General features: G+C 31.2%; 2 protein-coding genes across 3 annotated transcripts; one reads left to right on the forward strand and one right to left on the reverse strand.

Annotated features, from left to right (window-relative positions):
* The first annotated feature begins 1,448 nt into the window (after positions 1 to 1,448).
* On the forward strand, positions 1,449 to 5,083 carry LOC140825348 (protein DETOXIFICATION 53-like). 2 transcript variants are annotated; one of them, XM_073187084.1, is made up of 2 exons: positions 1,449 to 1,610; positions 3,281 to 5,083. In XM_073187084.1, the coding sequence occupies exons 1-2, from the start codon at positions 1,449 to 1,451 to the stop codon at positions 4,667 to 4,669; spliced, it is 1,551 nt and encodes a 516-aa protein (XP_073043185.1). In that variant the 3' UTR covers positions 4,670 to 5,083. The 2 variants fall into 2 exon arrangements, with proteins under 2 accessions (XP_073043185.1, XP_073043176.1); XM_073187075.1 differs by lacking the exon at positions 1,449 to 1,610 and adding an exon at positions 1,624 to 3,165.
* Positions 5,084 to 14,346: 9,263 nt separating this feature from the next.
* LOC140825359 (expansin-A8-like) lies at positions 14,347 to 16,129 on the reverse strand. Its single transcript, XM_073187097.1, has 3 exons — positions 15,916 to 16,129; positions 15,249 to 15,561; positions 14,347 to 14,973 (listed from the first exon to the last, which is right to left on the reverse strand). The coding sequence occupies exons 1-3, from the start codon at positions 16,046 to 16,048 to the stop codon at positions 14,670 to 14,672; spliced, it is 750 nt and encodes a 249-aa protein (XP_073043198.1). The 5' UTR covers positions 16,049 to 16,129; the 3' UTR covers positions 14,347 to 14,669.
* Positions 16,130 to 17,436: the final 1,307 nt, after the last annotated feature.

Consider the following 17,436-nt stretch of genomic DNA (forward strand, 5'->3'; position numbering starts at 1 on the left):
TTATTGTGAATATGGGTAGGGTTGACCCGTCTCACAGATTAGTATCCGTGAGACGGTCTCACATGAGACCAACTCAACTTGGTAATAAATAATCATTACTTATCCGGCACCATATCTAAAAAATACCATATTAATATATCATATCATATTTTAAATAAAAACTTTCACAATTTAGCTACAATTTCTCAAATTCTTTTCCCCAAAACAACTATTCTCCCCGGTTGAGTTCAACTCACATGAGAGTAACATCCCATGATAAATCTAACGTTTATTTGATTTCAAATATCGATCTTATATATTTGGATCAATGATAGTTATTGAATATAACGTAACCTACATGTAGCATCTCATTAACCATTTTCCTGATATAAAAAAAAAATCCATCCAAGGCCTAGATATTTCCTTTTGTTCCCATTGGCTTGAATGAGGGCACAACTTGTGATTCGGATATATAGATGGTATAGTCTTGTGATGATGGTGAACAACAATGATGAAGAAATAGTCAAAATTATTGAGACAGCTTGAGTAACAAAGCTTGAGCATAGTGTACCATGTAATTCCAAATAACACAACCACCACACTAAGAATGGACACAGGCAATTCCAAGAAAACCTTGCCTTATTCTCACACTGAATGCCCAAAAACTTTTGGAGGCTTGTAAGAGAATGACAAAATTCTTTCTTACTTTTGTCTCTTCAAGTTCTCTTACACATTTGGAACAAGTTCGGCACGATTCCTTTACAACACTAGATGTTAAATCATTTGTCATGTTGAGGAGACGCTTGCACGTAGTCACCATCAGTGAGCGCCTTTCCATGTAGCTACAGGATGTGATACTATATCATTTGCTACGTTTACTGGATACTATTGTTATGCATCCAATATATAAAAGGTTTCTTAGGACTTGAGAAACGTCGTAACATACTTACATGACGAACATCTGGTTCCTGAAAAATAAAGTAGAACACCAATAATGGCAGAAAATAAAACACCAATAATTGGGGAAAATTTGTTTCAATAATCAAGAGTTAATGCATCACTTTATTGACAAGGGCTTCATATGAAAAGGGTATCTGGATATGGTAAATTTAACCCTCAAATGACAGCAGACTGGATTCTTTCACACTCACTAATTATACTGATTTCTATGTAGGCAATAGAAATTTGGCCTCCAGGACTACATTATCAGAAGTATCACGAGCAATTGCTATTTACCAAAGCTTTACATCATCATACTTTGTCCTACTAATATATCCAAAACCCATAGATGTTTTCCTTGGACCAAATAAGATACGATGTAATGACGACAATTGTGACTTAATACACAAAGACAACCTCAATAAAATCTCCCACTGCGAAGCTTTTCCAAGCTTAAATAGGAGGCATGAAAACAAATTCAAAACACTTCAATCTCATTCCAGCCAAGAGTCAAATCTACCATCGTTACCATGGGAAATGTTACTCTGCGCTTAACACTGCCTACAATGAACTATACATGTGAGTCCCACAAAGCAGAGGTCTTTCATTTCACAGACAACGAAGAACAATGTGAGCATGATGGATGGGATGGAGAAAGTACCACGTTTTATAAAACTCACCGGTTGAAGCAGGTAAGCCGTAAGCGCTAAACTTAAATCAAGTTTGATACAAGTTATACAACAACCCTTTGCCTTCACGTTGAAAAAAATTCAACAGGCAGGGATTTGAGTTATTTCCCTTTCCATCTTGAAAAATCAAACCCAAAAGTTAATAACTATTCAAAATCCCAAAGTTAAAACTCATAGATTGTCCACTGTAAAAAGAAACAATTTGATTGTTAAAATGACTAGACATAACAGCACAAAGTAGATGAGATAGAATATATAACGAACTTGGATATACACAGGTGAGCAAAAGCAACAAATCTTTCCTTGTCCTTCTATGAATACAAGATACTCTCTCCCAGTCCCTTCATCCATTAGTTACAACTGGCCACTCTGCATTTATCCTTCTTCTCACAGGGGAAAAGGTAGAAGAACATTGAGAAAAAATTGTCCACTTGTTCATTTAAAACACATGCAATGATCATTTGATTTTCATTTCTAACACTGAACTAGGTTGCAAGTATTTATGCCAATCTAATCAAGTACATGTATTACCGAACTCTAAATTTTATAAATCCGGTTTTAACCAAACAGGTGAAACAGTACATGAAAGTTAAACATGAATAATAATAATTATAAATAATCCAGAGGTCAAGAGTAATATGCACAAAGCACGTTTCTTGCTCGTGCATTAATGCAAATTTCATCACGAGACCAACTTAAAAGCAAACGGGAACGTTAGCCAACTTAGCCAGAGAATAATTAAGTATCGTGGAATTCATATGCAAGAAAACACAAGACTTTATAAGTTTTATTGGTTACTTATGATTGATATTTCAAAACTGAATAAACTTGGCGAATAAAATAAAACTCACACAGAGAGGAACATCAAGGAATCAGATAACTTTTTATGAAAAAAGATGCAATGTGGAGCAGTTCACGTGTTTTTGCCACAAGACAAAAGTTGGAAACTGCATTTTACTTGGTCTGTTAAACAATTTTGTTTTTTCTTATCACACTTGATAAGAAAACTTAACTTCAGCAAATGAAATCAAATATCTATCAAAGCAGACAAAACACCAAATAATTTAACGTAACATTTAGATTTTCAAATCAGATTATATACCTAATTTTATCCTCTTCCCATAGTAGAAATGGCAAATGGAGAAACAGGAGACTTTGATGCAAAGATAAACATAAATTGATTTTGCAGCATGCAAAATGCCAACTGGCATCAGTTTCTTAAAAGAAGCTGTTGTACGACGCTGTGTTCCGTGGATATCTATAACTCATCCTTGCCATTCATGACAAATAAGATATATCCCAAATATTCATAGACACTACACGTTGTACACATGCATGATGTGAGGTTTCCCTTTCATTCTTCTCTCTATGGGGTTTGCGAGTTGCATAAACATCTATATTAAGACTATTCAGCACTCAGTTATCAGGTAGACTATATATAAGTTTAGCCAAATGATCATGATACAACAATCACAACGGAGTGTACTTGATGAAAAAAGTTGAGGAGTTTCAGACAGATCAAATACAATACAGAATCATCATGCTGCTCAAATTCTTGGTAATTGCATGCAACAGCTAAAAAAGAAATCACAATATACTTTACCATATTCACATATTCAATACTGGAAAGATATGGATATCTTTTTTTAACTAAATATATTAACACAATGCAGATCGCAGAGAAGCTAGCAACAGTAGCAAGTATTGCAGGCCCTATTCTTATAACAGGCTTGCTTATGTATTCCAAGTCTTTCATATCAATGCTATTCTTGGGATATCTTGGGGACATTGCACTTTCTGGTGGTTCACTGTCAATTAGCTTTGCCAATATAACAGGTTACTCTGTCCTCAAGGGACTGGCCATGGGGATGGAGCCAATATGTTATCAAGCTTATGGAGCAAAGAGATGGGGAATTCTAAGTCAAACATACAGAAAGACTCTCTTTCTTCTCTTAGTTGCAGCCATTCCGATCTCTTTCTTGTGGTTGAACATAGAACCTATCCTTTTATGGTTAGGCCAAGATGAGAGCATTGCCGCAGTGGCCAAGATCTACATAAAGTATTCCATTCCTGACTTGATTGTTCAGGCTCACTTCCATCCCCTGAGAACATTCTTGAGGACCCAAAACATTAACAGACCCCTAACCACATCAGTAATATGTGCAATGCTTCTTCACTGTCCAATCAACTACTTTCTTGTTGTTCATCTAAACATGGGTGTGAAAGGAGTTGCCCTAGCCTCCGCTTGGAACACTTTAAATGTAAATCTGGGGCTGCTAATTTACCTTCTCCTATCAAAAACCTCTTTAAAACCTTGGGACAGAGACATATCTAACAAATTTTTGGAAGGTTGGCAGCCTCTCCTAGCACTTGCAGTGCCAAGTGTATTGTCGGTATGCCTAGAGTGGTGGTGTTACGAAATATTGTTACTGCTTTGCAGTCTATTACATGATCCACAGGCCAATGTGGCTGCAATGGGAATTTTAATCCAAACCACGAGCTTGCTTTATATCTTTCCTTCTTCTTTGAGCACAGGTCTTTCAATACAGGTAGGCCACGAATTAGGGGCTGATCAGCCAAGACAGGCTCAACGGACAACAGTTATTGGACTCACTCTAGCAATTCTATGGGGAATTCTGGCCTTCCTTTTCACAATTGCAGTAAGAGATGTATGGGGAAAACTCTTCACTAGTGAACCACAGATTCTTTATTTGACGTCCATCACTCTTCCTATATTGGGGTTTTGTGAACTAGGTAACAGCCCCCAGACAACAGCATGTGGGATTTTAGTAGGATGTGCTCGGCCAAAAATGGCATGCAACATAAATTTTTTGTCCTTCTATCTTATTGGTTTACCAGTTGCACTGCTGTTGGCCTTCAGATTTAATATGGGCTTCATTGGGCTGTGGTTTGGGCTTGCAGCAGCAGAAGTTTCATGTACATGCATGATGGTTTGCACTCTGTTTTACACAAACTGGGAGCAGCAAGCCAGCAGAGCGAAGGAACTAACTCTAGAAAAAGAAGATATTAATAATCACTTGGAAGCCAATCTCTTGAGCTGATCATTTCAACTAGCATACTAGGATTGATGAACTTCAATAAATCGTTAAGTGGTAGTGAGAATAGATGTTAAGGTACAGACTATATGCATCACAAGGACTGAGGGAAGAGAGTTGTGATGGGGTAGCATTGGCAAACCCCATTTCCCTAGTATAACTCTGACCAAAATGACTTTTTATCTTAAAAAGGCAGAGAGTCACAATATCCTATCAAGATTTCAAGAGTCTTATTGATTTCCATGTGTAATACAATCTATCATGCTTCAATTCTAGTTTGAAATTCTCTTGCGAAGTTACAGGAAAATAGACCGGAATGCACAAAGAACGTGGCTAAGCAAACATCCGTAACTAAAGTATAGACATTTAAAGATAAGTTTTAATACCTCTGCGTATACACATATCATTTTAAGCTGAATAGATAATCTATATCTATATAAATATATGGATTGAATTGTGAATTTCCTCTATTGTCCCCATTAAAATTGTATTCTAATGACACTTTATCTTCTTTTTATGTAATTAGTTAATTATTATTATTAATCCATTGACTAATTATTATTTATTACTCTTTCACTCACTTTTTCAAGAAAATCACTATTATAAATAAATACATGGTTATTTATTTTTTCATCTACTCATTTAACAATAATCATTAATATATTTTTATTGTTAATTTTAAAATTATTTACTTTAATATTTACATTGACATCAAATTCACAAAAAATCACTATCATAATGTTAAAAATTTAAATAAATTGTTAATCTATACTAATTCACAAAAAATCACTATCATAATGTTATAATTTATATCTATATCTATATAAATATACGGATTGAATTGTGAATTTCTTCTATTATCCTCATTAAAATTGTACTCTAATGATATTTTTTCTTCCTTTTATGTAATTAGTTAATTATTAATCCATTGACTGATTATTATTTATTACTCTTTCACTCACTTTCATGGCATGACTACAAATAATATCAAAGTATTTATTCAACAACTAATGATTCGAAACAATATGTAATAATATTATTTATAAAATTAATTGATTTTGTGAAAATACCTTACAAATAATAGTAATAGTGTTATACATTCTTTTATTAAAATAAATAATACAAAAAATTATGCTAACAGAGGTTTCGAACTTATTTTTACAATTTATGTATTAATTATATTTTTCATAATCTTAGTTTTTTTACAAATAATACAAAAAAAAAATTTATGTTTAACAAAACAGAAAATAAGAAATTATAAATTTATATGTCGATGTTTAATCTATATTTATATCTATATATACTAATCTAAATATATGAATGTGAATTGTGAATTTACATAAATATCCTTACCTTCATTTAATAATAATAATTTAATTAAATATTCTTACCTTCATTTAATAATAATAATTGATACATGTTTTCTTTTTCCTATATTCTTTTAATAATAATCATTTCATTAATACATTTTTATTATGAATGTGAATTGTGAATTTACATAAATATCCTTACCTTCATTTAATAATAATAATTTAATTAAATATTCTTACCTTCATTTAATAATAATAATTGATACATGTTTTCTTTTTCATATATTCTTTTAATAATAATCATTTCATTAATACATTTTTATTTTTAAATTTAAAATTAATTACTTTAATATTTACATTGACATCAAATTCACAGAAAATCACTATCATAAATACATGTTTATTTTTTTTGTTTGTTTTTCATCTATTCATTTTATAATAATCATTAATATATTTTTATTTTAAAATTTAAAATTAATTACTACATATTTTCTTTTTCATATATTCTTTTAATAATAATCATTAATATATTTTTATTTTTAAATTTAAAATTAAATACTTTAATATTTACATTGACATCAAATTCACATAAAATCACTATCATAATTACATATTTATTTTTTTTGTTTTTTTCATCTATTCATTTAATAATAATCATTAATATATTTTTATTTTTAAATTTAATTATTTATTTTAATATTTACATTGACATCAAATTCACAGAAAATCACTATCATAATATTATAAATTTAAATAAATTGTTAATGTTACGAACATTAATGTAATAATGAGAAAACAAATAGAGATGAGTGTGATTGAATAAAATTAAATTATTAATAAATATTAAGGTCATATAAAACATTTTTTCCCATTTAGAAGGTAGATATATATAGATTACTTATGTATCAACAAAATACGTGATTGTGAGAAAATGTTTGTATGTAAGTGATTTCATTGCAAACATTTAAGTTATTTAATCAATTTTCAATATATGATGCTAAATACATATTACTAAATAATATAATATCTATTAATTAATCTATTAAATATATGACTTTTATTTGTAAGCTTACTATTATATTATTTTTTTTGTTTTACAATTTGTCATGTTAATTATGTTATTTAAGTCATTTTTTATCTTAGTTTAATAAGATCATTAATAGTGTATTTAACTCAATCAAACTAATTATTATTTTAATTTACTTTTAAATTTAATTTTAATTATTTAAATTTATATATTGCCGTCAAATAATAATAGGAAGACAAAGGGAGATGAGTCGGACTGAATAAAAATAAATTATTAATAAATATTAATGTCATACAAAATTTCTTTCTCCCATTTAGAATAAAAATATTTTCAAACTCTTTATGTGTCAATATAGATATGTGATTGAGAGAAATGTTTGTATGTAAGTGATTTCAAACACTGTTTTTAAGTTATTTAGTCAATTTTTTTATAAATGCTGCTAAATAAATATTACTAAATAATATGCTTCATTTGATCATTTTGTGTTCTTGCAATGAGGAGTTTTTTTTACCATAGCGTTAACATGTTTGATTGTTATATGTCATTTGTATTGATCATGTAATTGTTTTTGGATTGTTTATGTGATTTGTTGTTTGCACGAAGAAAAGAGAAACAAAATCAAATATCCAACAAAAATGGTTATTTTTCAATTTTTTATTGTTGAGATATTTTGTTAATTTTTAAACACATAATGCATGTTTTCTGTTTGCTTATATTACTTAGTTTGAAGTGACTTATAAAATATTAAAAAAATTGAAATATTTCTTCGTTTTTACGTTATGTCTCAGAATATCAAGAGATAATATTTTTTATTTATTGAGATAATTGTATTTCCAAACTTCTGTCCATAAATCAATATTTAATTTTTTTACGACATTATTATATTCTCTAATCAATTTTTTTTTTACTTAGATTGATAGAAGACATTTTAATTTGAGTTTTTATGTTATTGCTTATATTATTTTTGTAATATTATTTATTATGAAAATAATAGGTGAACTACAAAATTTGGTAGGTCTAAGAGTCCTCTGATGAACGACAAATATGGATAAATTATTAAAATATATAATATCCAGTAGATTTTTGGCATGCGATTTTGTTCTAATTCAATGATTATGCATGATTCCAAGTTTTAATTATATCACAAGTTAACACATGCTTTGTTGTTGCTAGATATATTTTGTCAATAGTATAATATTTTTCTATGGTTTAAGAAAAATTGTGTGACTTTGTATTATATTTTTACGGCTCCTTTTCTAAATGGTTTTCTTATGATTTCAAGGCACCATTTGAAAAAAATTTGAATGAATATCTATAAAACGATGACATTAATAAGGCGTCTTCTCTTTATTTGAAAAAAATATTGGAAAATTTATACAAATTATGAATAATATGAGTTAATATTTAATTTGAGAGTGATTTATGCTTTTTATTGCTCGTATATACTTCAATTTCTTTGTTATTGTACTAAATAAATTATTTTTAAACTTTGAGTTATCATTTTTTCCTTGTCGAGGTTGTTTGTGTTATGATTTTTTTATTCGTTTTGGTTAGTATTGTTGGTGGTAATTGATTTTTCTGATATTATATGATGTGTCTTGTTGTTAATAAAAATAAGTATGAGAATATACAAATCAAAGCCACGTATTTTGGGTCTTCTGTTCTACGAAGAGAATAATAAATGGTTTCTGTGAATTATATAATTTTTTTGTTTTTCATACATATAGTCTACGAAATGCGTCAAATTTTGAACAAAAAAGTTAAGACAAATATAGTGAATGAAAAAAAATAGACATGTTAAATAAAAAAAATAATGTTGTGTATTACTATGTTGGGTGCAATAATTGTCCATGCTTGGTAGAGCGGTCGAACCGTGGTGCTTGAGCTACTGTGCGGTTTAAAATATTTGAGTTGCACCACTACTACTAGCTATAGCTTTTGGTAAAGCGGCAAGCGCTCGGCCCTACAATTGGTATCAGAGCCAAGGTCACGGGTTCGATTCCCATTGATTGCGAATAGTGCAATTATTGAGAGGGAGATTGTTGGGTGCAATAATTGTTACTGCTTGGTAGAGCGGCCGAACCGTGGTGCTTGAGCTGCTGTGCAGTTTAAAAGATTTGAGTTGCACCATTACTACTAACTATAGATTTTGGTAAAGCGGCATGCGCTCGGTCCTACATGCTATGTCCTAATTTCTGTATGATATAATTCAAGCACATTTTTTTTATAGATATTTGAAATTAGGTTCAACTAAGTAACATGAAACATATACATATATATTAAATCATATTTAAAGCAAAATATTAAGATCAAGAATGATTCAGATTTAAATTTAAACGAAGCACAATGAAGAAGAAATTGAAGAATTGTATGTGTACATTAAGTGTTATATAATGATTATGTTGTTACTTCATGGTTGTCCGACATATGAATGTCATATAAAATGTCAATATTTCTCAATAAAATAGTTTTTCAAAAAGAAAAAATTCTTAATTCAGAAAAAAATACATAAAAAACAAATTGTGCATAATTCTCATTCTATTTATAATGGTATGAGAACAATTCTAAAACTTTGTTGACACAATATAATAGATCAATTTTGTGCATTTTATTGAGACATTAAGCCAGTTTCACTTTATTTCCTCCAATATTATCTCGATATATTTCGATGTGACTACGAGATTGTTTTTGTCTTTTTTTTTAGTCAAAGTGTCTAACCACTAATTCATAACATATATGATGGTAGCATAGAAAACTCCTCGTCAATGAAATCTAAATGGTTATATTATTAGATGAGATATTGAATAAGACAAATACTTTGACATATATTTGAATGATATTTCATATACATATCTTAATTACATTATTCGTATCTCTTCTCAAGATTTTTAAAATACAATAATTAAGTTTGTATATCGTTCCACGAGATATAAAATATTATAAAACAAATAAAAACTCGATAGAAGAAAATTTATTTTGTTTCAATGATTAATATAATATTACGTTCTAAACGCAACAAATGAGATTGAAACTATATCATCCTCATGACATGATGCACACAATCATTATTTCAAAGCTTCCAAAAAATGACGATGAAGATGACTTTCTTGAATTGCGTCAAATTAAATGAGGACACAATTTAAAGATATAACCATTTGAAGAGATTTCAAGTATTTTTCTCACAGTGATTAAGAAATAGTTGTTAAAAATTTATTAACCTTATAGCTATATATTTATAATATTGATATTAAATATATAAAAATGATATCACAAATATCACAATATTTGAAGAAGGTGCAACACCATTCATTCGTTATGTTGTTGAAGAATATATAAGTTATACATACTTTTAGTCACAGTGAAAACTTATCGCGAATAAAAGCATTTTTTCTTAGTTGTTATAGTTGATGATTGTCAAAAGCTGAAAAATCATTTAACAACAAAAAAATTGCCAGAAAAATAAGATTATCAGATAAAAACAATGTAGAAAACCGAAAAAATGTCGTGATAAAGAAGCAAACTATGAGCATGTCAGATCCCGGATAAGGATTGTAAATAACATAATATATGTTAAAGACGATCAGATATTTGCTGAGCATATCAAAATAGTTATATGCATATTATAACAAACTACGACAAAGAGTTGTTGAGTTCTCAAAATCAACCAAGAAGAATATTTGAAAGTGTGTCAAGTGGATAAGATAATTTCTCTTATTCATATACCATCTATGGTCATATTTTTTTATTTTTTATGGCTTAGTTTGTTTCAGTTGATAAATGTTATTAGTCATGTTTTAATTCATTTAAATATTATCAAAATTTCGCACATATATTTTCAGCAGTTTAAGTTTTTACGTGCAACGCACGTGCATTTTCCTAGTAATGAAAAATATGAGAATCTCGCAAAAGACTGTAGTATGTTACTTATATAAATGCTAAGCATACCAAGAGGAGTGAAAAGCTTGAACTCTTGCCATTGCTTCGAAACAAAGAAGGCTTTACTCATTTGTCCCTACCTTATAACCGAACTGGCAGGGCAGTCAAGCTGAAGTATAAAAATTATTCGTCGATCCTTGTCTGATCCCAAATTGTGTCCTTCAAGACAGTAACATCATTTACCTTCATTGTGAAACAACAGATCAGACTCATGTTCCACTATCTGGAAACATGAGAAAACAAAGAAACAATTTGAAGCATATAGCCAATACACGTCTCTTTTCAAATCAAAACATCAGAAAACGAACAATTTACTGATCCTGAAAGAAGAACAAACAGCAGTATTCATACATTCTCTGCTGCTGCTGTTTCTCACCTTTTTCCCAATGATCAAGAGTGCAATTATAAGATTATACGACCAACCAATACTCACGCCAAAAGTTCCTCGAGCTACATAATAACCAACTCAAACATAACCAAAATTTAATGCTAAACAAGCTTTAAAATGCCAATAAACTTGACAGGTGAAAGGAAACACTGTTCCTGTCACATAAAATAAGCTAAATTAACTGAGATTCCAGTCACTTGGGATAGAGCGATTAAATCCAGCACCACAATTAATGAACTCAGATCTACGTATACATTTGTCACGAAAAACTAGCAACAGAGTTACAAAACTGATGTCTCTTGCCAATACATGCAGCTCACAGTTGAAGGAAAATACATATTGTTTAGTCAAAGGCCAATCTAAAAATGGACATGAGATATGTAATGGCACATTCCTAACGCAACCTTGAAAGGTAGAGACGAGTGTCCCCTGTAAACAGTCTATCGTCAATCGGGTGGTTCTTGTCTTACTACCTGGCCGAGCAATAACAGATAACTGGAAGCAAAGTCTCGCTATCTTACTAATCGCTTCAACCAAACAAATGAGACTCTGCTGAAAGTTTAAAACATATGAACGAAACACAGAAGGAACAAACAGAACATAATCTATTGCAAGAGAATAGACTCGTAACCGATAATCAGCTGACACAAGTTTCTGAACAAAAAGGACAAAATCAAATGACCAAGTTAAAACAACATTGTTTACATCCCGCCATAGATATAACTTATAAGTTATCTTGATATCTCAAACTTAAACATAAAATAATCCGAATAATGTACAATTCCTCGATCCGAAGCTCTCGAACTAATTTTTTTTCTTCCCAACTTCTCATCTAAAACACTCGAAACTTATTTTAGACAAATAGTGAGTCGCCGACTCATTAAACACAAGATACACACACACACACACACACACATTTGCCGAATATTGACGGAATAGAGGCCTGAACAGAACATAAAAAATAAAAACAAAAACAAATCTCCTCTACATATAAATCGTGGGATCCTGAGCTTGTAACTTATCAAGTGTTCTGTATCATCATCATTCATCGTTCCCAGGATCTTATAACCGATTCTCATTCCCAACTGAAACCCGTTGTTATTCACTTGTCCATTTCGAATAATCAGAATCAACAAGCTATAAAATTCAGAAAATTTATATAAAAAATCAAACTTTTTTCAGATATATGCATATTGTGCGAGTCCGTATTTGCGGTGTTTTCCTGCGCTCCTCGGTCGAGAATTGAGCCACCACGAGTCTCAAATTACAATTCTTGAAATGAAAAGTGGACACAGTTTGATTTTAATAAGAAATTTTAAGCTTTAGAACATCTAAGCCATCCGAAAATTTTGAGAATTTGATATTTTTATTTCAATAATTATTTACTCGATCGATTTAACATATAGAAAGAGATGGTGAAAAATATATCTAAACAATTTTAAAGATCAGAGATTTTTTCAAATTTCTCATAGTGTAAATACAGTAAACGATAATATCTTTAATTACCAGAATGATTGTAATTTTATCAACATGAGCTCCATCTCGAAGGTCATGTAAGGGAGACCAATTAATTTATTTAATCACTTTTCTATATTAAATTTTGTAAATCTTCATTTTTTATTTACTTCGATGAAGATGGAACCAGCCTTCGTAATCTTTCGTTGTGGACTGGTTATGAATCATACTAGTCACATAAATCTCGTCGTACAAACTGTGCTAGCTACAAATTTATCTAAGCATATAAGTTATTATCATCGTCTCTTCGCAATCAACTTCTTGTAAGGTTTTTTTGGGAAACTATCAGCAAAAGATCATTTTTCCGTGTCGTGGTTAGCATTAGAATTGAAAATTATATTTCATGGAATTTTTCTAGATTTTTCTTTAAAATTGTGCTTGGATGGAAAATTTTGAATTGGCGGGAGTGATTTGAAAGGTGAATTTGAAATTATATCTATTTTGAATGAATTTCAGATGCATCATAATCAAAATCACATTTACACAAGTTAAAGGATATATGAATTTGAAATTACTACAACAAAAATTAATTCATACAACCAAATAGATTTGAACATATTAACTAGACACCGATAATTTAAACTTATTTGTCAACTGCAAAGCTCTATGAAATGATCGGCCAAAAATACTGAAATACAGGTTGAATATATCATACATAATTTATTCATCCAACTATATTATATGACATGGGTCGAAAAAATAATGTCATGTCAACAATCAGTGATATTAATAAAATTAGTATTCGTCTTTAAAAGTATCTAAGTTGGTGGAGTAAGTGATCGCTTGATCAAAGGTCAGAAGTTCAATTCTTCTTTCCAACATTTTCTCTTATGAACCTGTCGCACGAGACTTTCACAATGTAGTTTATCTAGTAAGAAGATTATTGTGTCAGTCCCGAAGTTTACCTAGTACACACTAAATAATAGCGACCACGGATTCTCAGCTCATTAAAAAAATTAAATTATATTAATGCTCAACATTTAAAATGGTTCATAAAAGCACTACATGGTGAACATCTTGAAAAATCAACTTATTTTCTAAGTCCTTTAGATACAGAAGTTTTTTTATGTATATCTTTTATAAATTCTTAAACAGAGATTATATTTCAAATCTTCCCCTTACAGTGTGAGGATTGTGACGTAGATAGAAAGTTGAAAGGAAAAAAAAAACAGATATCGAATATATTTTTGTAAAGTTCATTGAACACAAATTAGTTTATAACGCCGATTTTTTATAAACCGTTTAATACTAAATTAAATTTAGGATGATATCTAAATTCAATACCTTATTGTAATTAACAACCATAACTCACTTTTTTATATATATAAAAAAAAAAAAAAAAAAAAAAAAAAAAAAAAAAAACTTCCACATAACTTTAAGTTGACATAGTAGTTTTAACGATACCTAAAGAATACCTATATTCGAAGGCTTTGAATTAGCTATCGCCCTTTCCCACCAGAAGAACTGTTGAACATTAATCTCGGCACAGAAAAAAAAAACCCAGAGATTAAAGTACTTGAAGATGCATGCATATGTATATTCAATCATAATTATAAGAAATCTTACAAAATGATAAGACATTCTTTGTGGCTTTACACAAATTTTAGCCACATAAATTCGAATCTCATTTTTGAAGTATAAAAATGGAGATTTCTATCAACTAAAACTACGTGCAAATATTAGGCCTATGCGGGTGCGAACCTGCAACCACAGCATATAGAACCACATCCCCACATCCTCCTACATACCCTTTAATCTCATGTACTTCCCTTTAGATTATATATATGTATGTGTGTTTATTTTTTATCTCAGAAATCTTGCACCGTGGAACTAGAACTGGCCCCCGACGTATGTTTGCCCGAATTGCCAGTCCTCGGGGGCTGCGTTGTTGCTAACAAGAGTCTTGCCATCACTTGTGGTGACTTGAAATGAAAGGCTTTGCCCGTTGAGATAGGAGTTGCTCTGCCAGTTTTGGCCCCAGTTTCTAGACATGGATTCCCACCCTGTTTTTGATCCCTTGATTGACACGGAGTGGACGTCCCCGGCACCAGCGACGTTGGTGATGAGTACTAGGTTGAAGTACGAGTGGCCATTGATCGTGAACCTTATTCCTCCCTTCTTTACACAGGGCACCCTGTCAAAGATATCAGAATTCGAGTCATATCTTGTCTCGTTAATGTTAAATTGAGAGAAATGTTTTATAGAGCCACAAAAACTTTTTACAGGTAAACTTGAAAAATCCGTACTGTAGCTTTTGTTTTTGTAAATCTTCAAAGTGTCGTATCAGTTAATGACCAAAAATGAAAACACAATTAACTTATGAGACAAAATTTGTAATTTTCCATGTCTAAGTTTTTCTTTTATAAGGTAACTAGCACTTAGTTCCCATATTTGGTGTCGGTTTAGTACCTTTTAAAGGAGACTGGGACAATTCCGGCTCGGTACTGAGCGATCTGCGTGAAAGCGGGCTGGGCCAGGTCGAAGTGTTGGCGCGGTGGGTTGCACCACCCTCCATTGTCATTCGGGAGAGAAGGATTAGGGGGGCAAAAGTTGGTGGCGGTAACGGTGATGGTGCCTGGCAGGCACGATTTGGATCCGCCTGAGCATGTTAACTGGTAGCATGACCCACAGCTCAGGCCATTGTTGAACAGAGCAGTGCTGAGTGCTGCGGTGTTTGTGCCATATCCTTGACTGTACAGATTGCCATATCCACAAGCACCTCCTGCCGCAATAGCCATAAAATGTCACTCTTTGGAATCCTATTCCTTAATCACCGAGGGGGATAACAGTGACAGATGAATAAATTCTACTAGATATGAAAATTTAGCCCATTTTAGAAGCATAAGTTATATTTTAAAATTTCACGTTTTCTAAAAAGTTAAAATCAATGTCATTTTCTTGTAGAAGTTGCAACAAGTCAACAATCAACCCACTAAAAAGTAGTGGCCATTGAACTTCTTCTTTATATTCTTTCACACATCGGGAGCCAAGGTTAGGCAGCAAAAATTACATATGCATGCTAACAACGAGTTCTACATGAACTTGTCCTATATATTTTAAAAGTTATGAAACTTACCCATTGTGCCCGATGCGTCGCCCCCACCATAGAAAGTGGCGAACGCGTCTTCGCCGAACGCGCCTCGTAGGCAGAAGTTGAAGAACAACGAGAACAAGACCAGAGAAGCAAATGAAGGCACTGGAATAGCCATTAAAGGAGAAGAAAGCTAGATAGACTTTAGAGTCGGAGAGCAAAATGTTTAGATGGTGAGGACTTGGTACATAATTTGGACGAAGGGGATTTATTTATATAGAGAGGTTTGGGGGAGTTTGCAAAATGTAGTGTGCTTTAGAAAGAGACAAGAAAGGCATAAGACGCACATGGATTTGTTCCTACTCAAACTACCAACTGCTAATCTTGTAGACCCTACAAGCACATGCATTCTCAACTGTCTTCATTTTTTTCTTTATTTTTTTTATAGAGATCAAATTAAGCTAAAGTTTTCAAAACTCGGAAAAATTTATATGTTGGAAACCATATTTTTATGGGAAAAAATAGCATAATCGTCTTCTAAGGTGACATGTGATTTTTGATTATGTAAGTCGTCAAAGTTTAATCTTTGTGCATAAAGTTCACTTTTTTTCAAAAAAGCTTTTACATCATTTTCATTAGATTGCTGACATGACATCAATAATCTGACAAAAAACTAAATATGAGAAAAGATCAACTTATTGCACTGAAACCGAATTCGGACAACTTACATGTTCTAACACCGATAACAGACCGATTTTCAATATTATTTTTGAAATTTTGTATTAATATACAATACATACATTTGTAGAAAATTTTAAAAATAAATGGGAGTGACTAGCGTTTGTTTGTTTGTCTCCTTTGACTCTACTAGTTTTTGTAAACAATCTTATAATTTAGGGAGTGTTTGCTACCTCTAAAAAAAACGATTGTCGATTTTTTCTTCACAAATTGACGGAATTAACTTAATTGGTTATCGGAATTTAGAACATTAATCATCAATCCATTTTGATTAATTTCTTTTTTGTTGAAATTTTCCTGGTAATAAATATTTAATAAATGCAAGAATCGTCGAGTTGCTGGTCTCTCTCACCAGGTTCGGCACGTCGTCATAATTTACGCCTCCCGTAGACAATTAAGGTTCCCAATAAATTTATTGCGTTGAGCATATTGGGAAGCTTATTTAATTTGTGTTGCTTGAAGTTTGCTAAAGCCATGAAGATTAGTCTCCGAATTTGAGAACGTGCATGCATGATGCAACAATGGGGTACAATATTTGAAAAATTACAATTTTAGTACTTGTAATTTTTTTTTGTTTCTTTGTGTTTTCATCATTTATGTTAACATATTTTAGTTTTAGTATATTATCTCGTATTTATTTTGATCATTTCAGTCCTTTTTCAAGTGGATGAGACAATGACATGACATCGGTATTATACTAATGTATATAATATTTGATGCGATTAAAAAAAAAAATCACACCCAATAAAATACAATGAACCGACTATTACGAACCGAATTCTTCAATTGAAGGGAACCGGATCACCAAAAAATATACATGTGCAGTAT

The sequence above is a fragment of the Primulina eburnea genome, chromosome 1, assembly GCF_022965805.1.
Source record: "Primulina eburnea isolate SZY01 chromosome 1, ASM2296580v1, whole genome shotgun sequence".
Classification (NCBI taxonomy): Eukaryota; Viridiplantae; Streptophyta; class Magnoliopsida; order Lamiales; family Gesneriaceae; genus Primulina; species Primulina eburnea.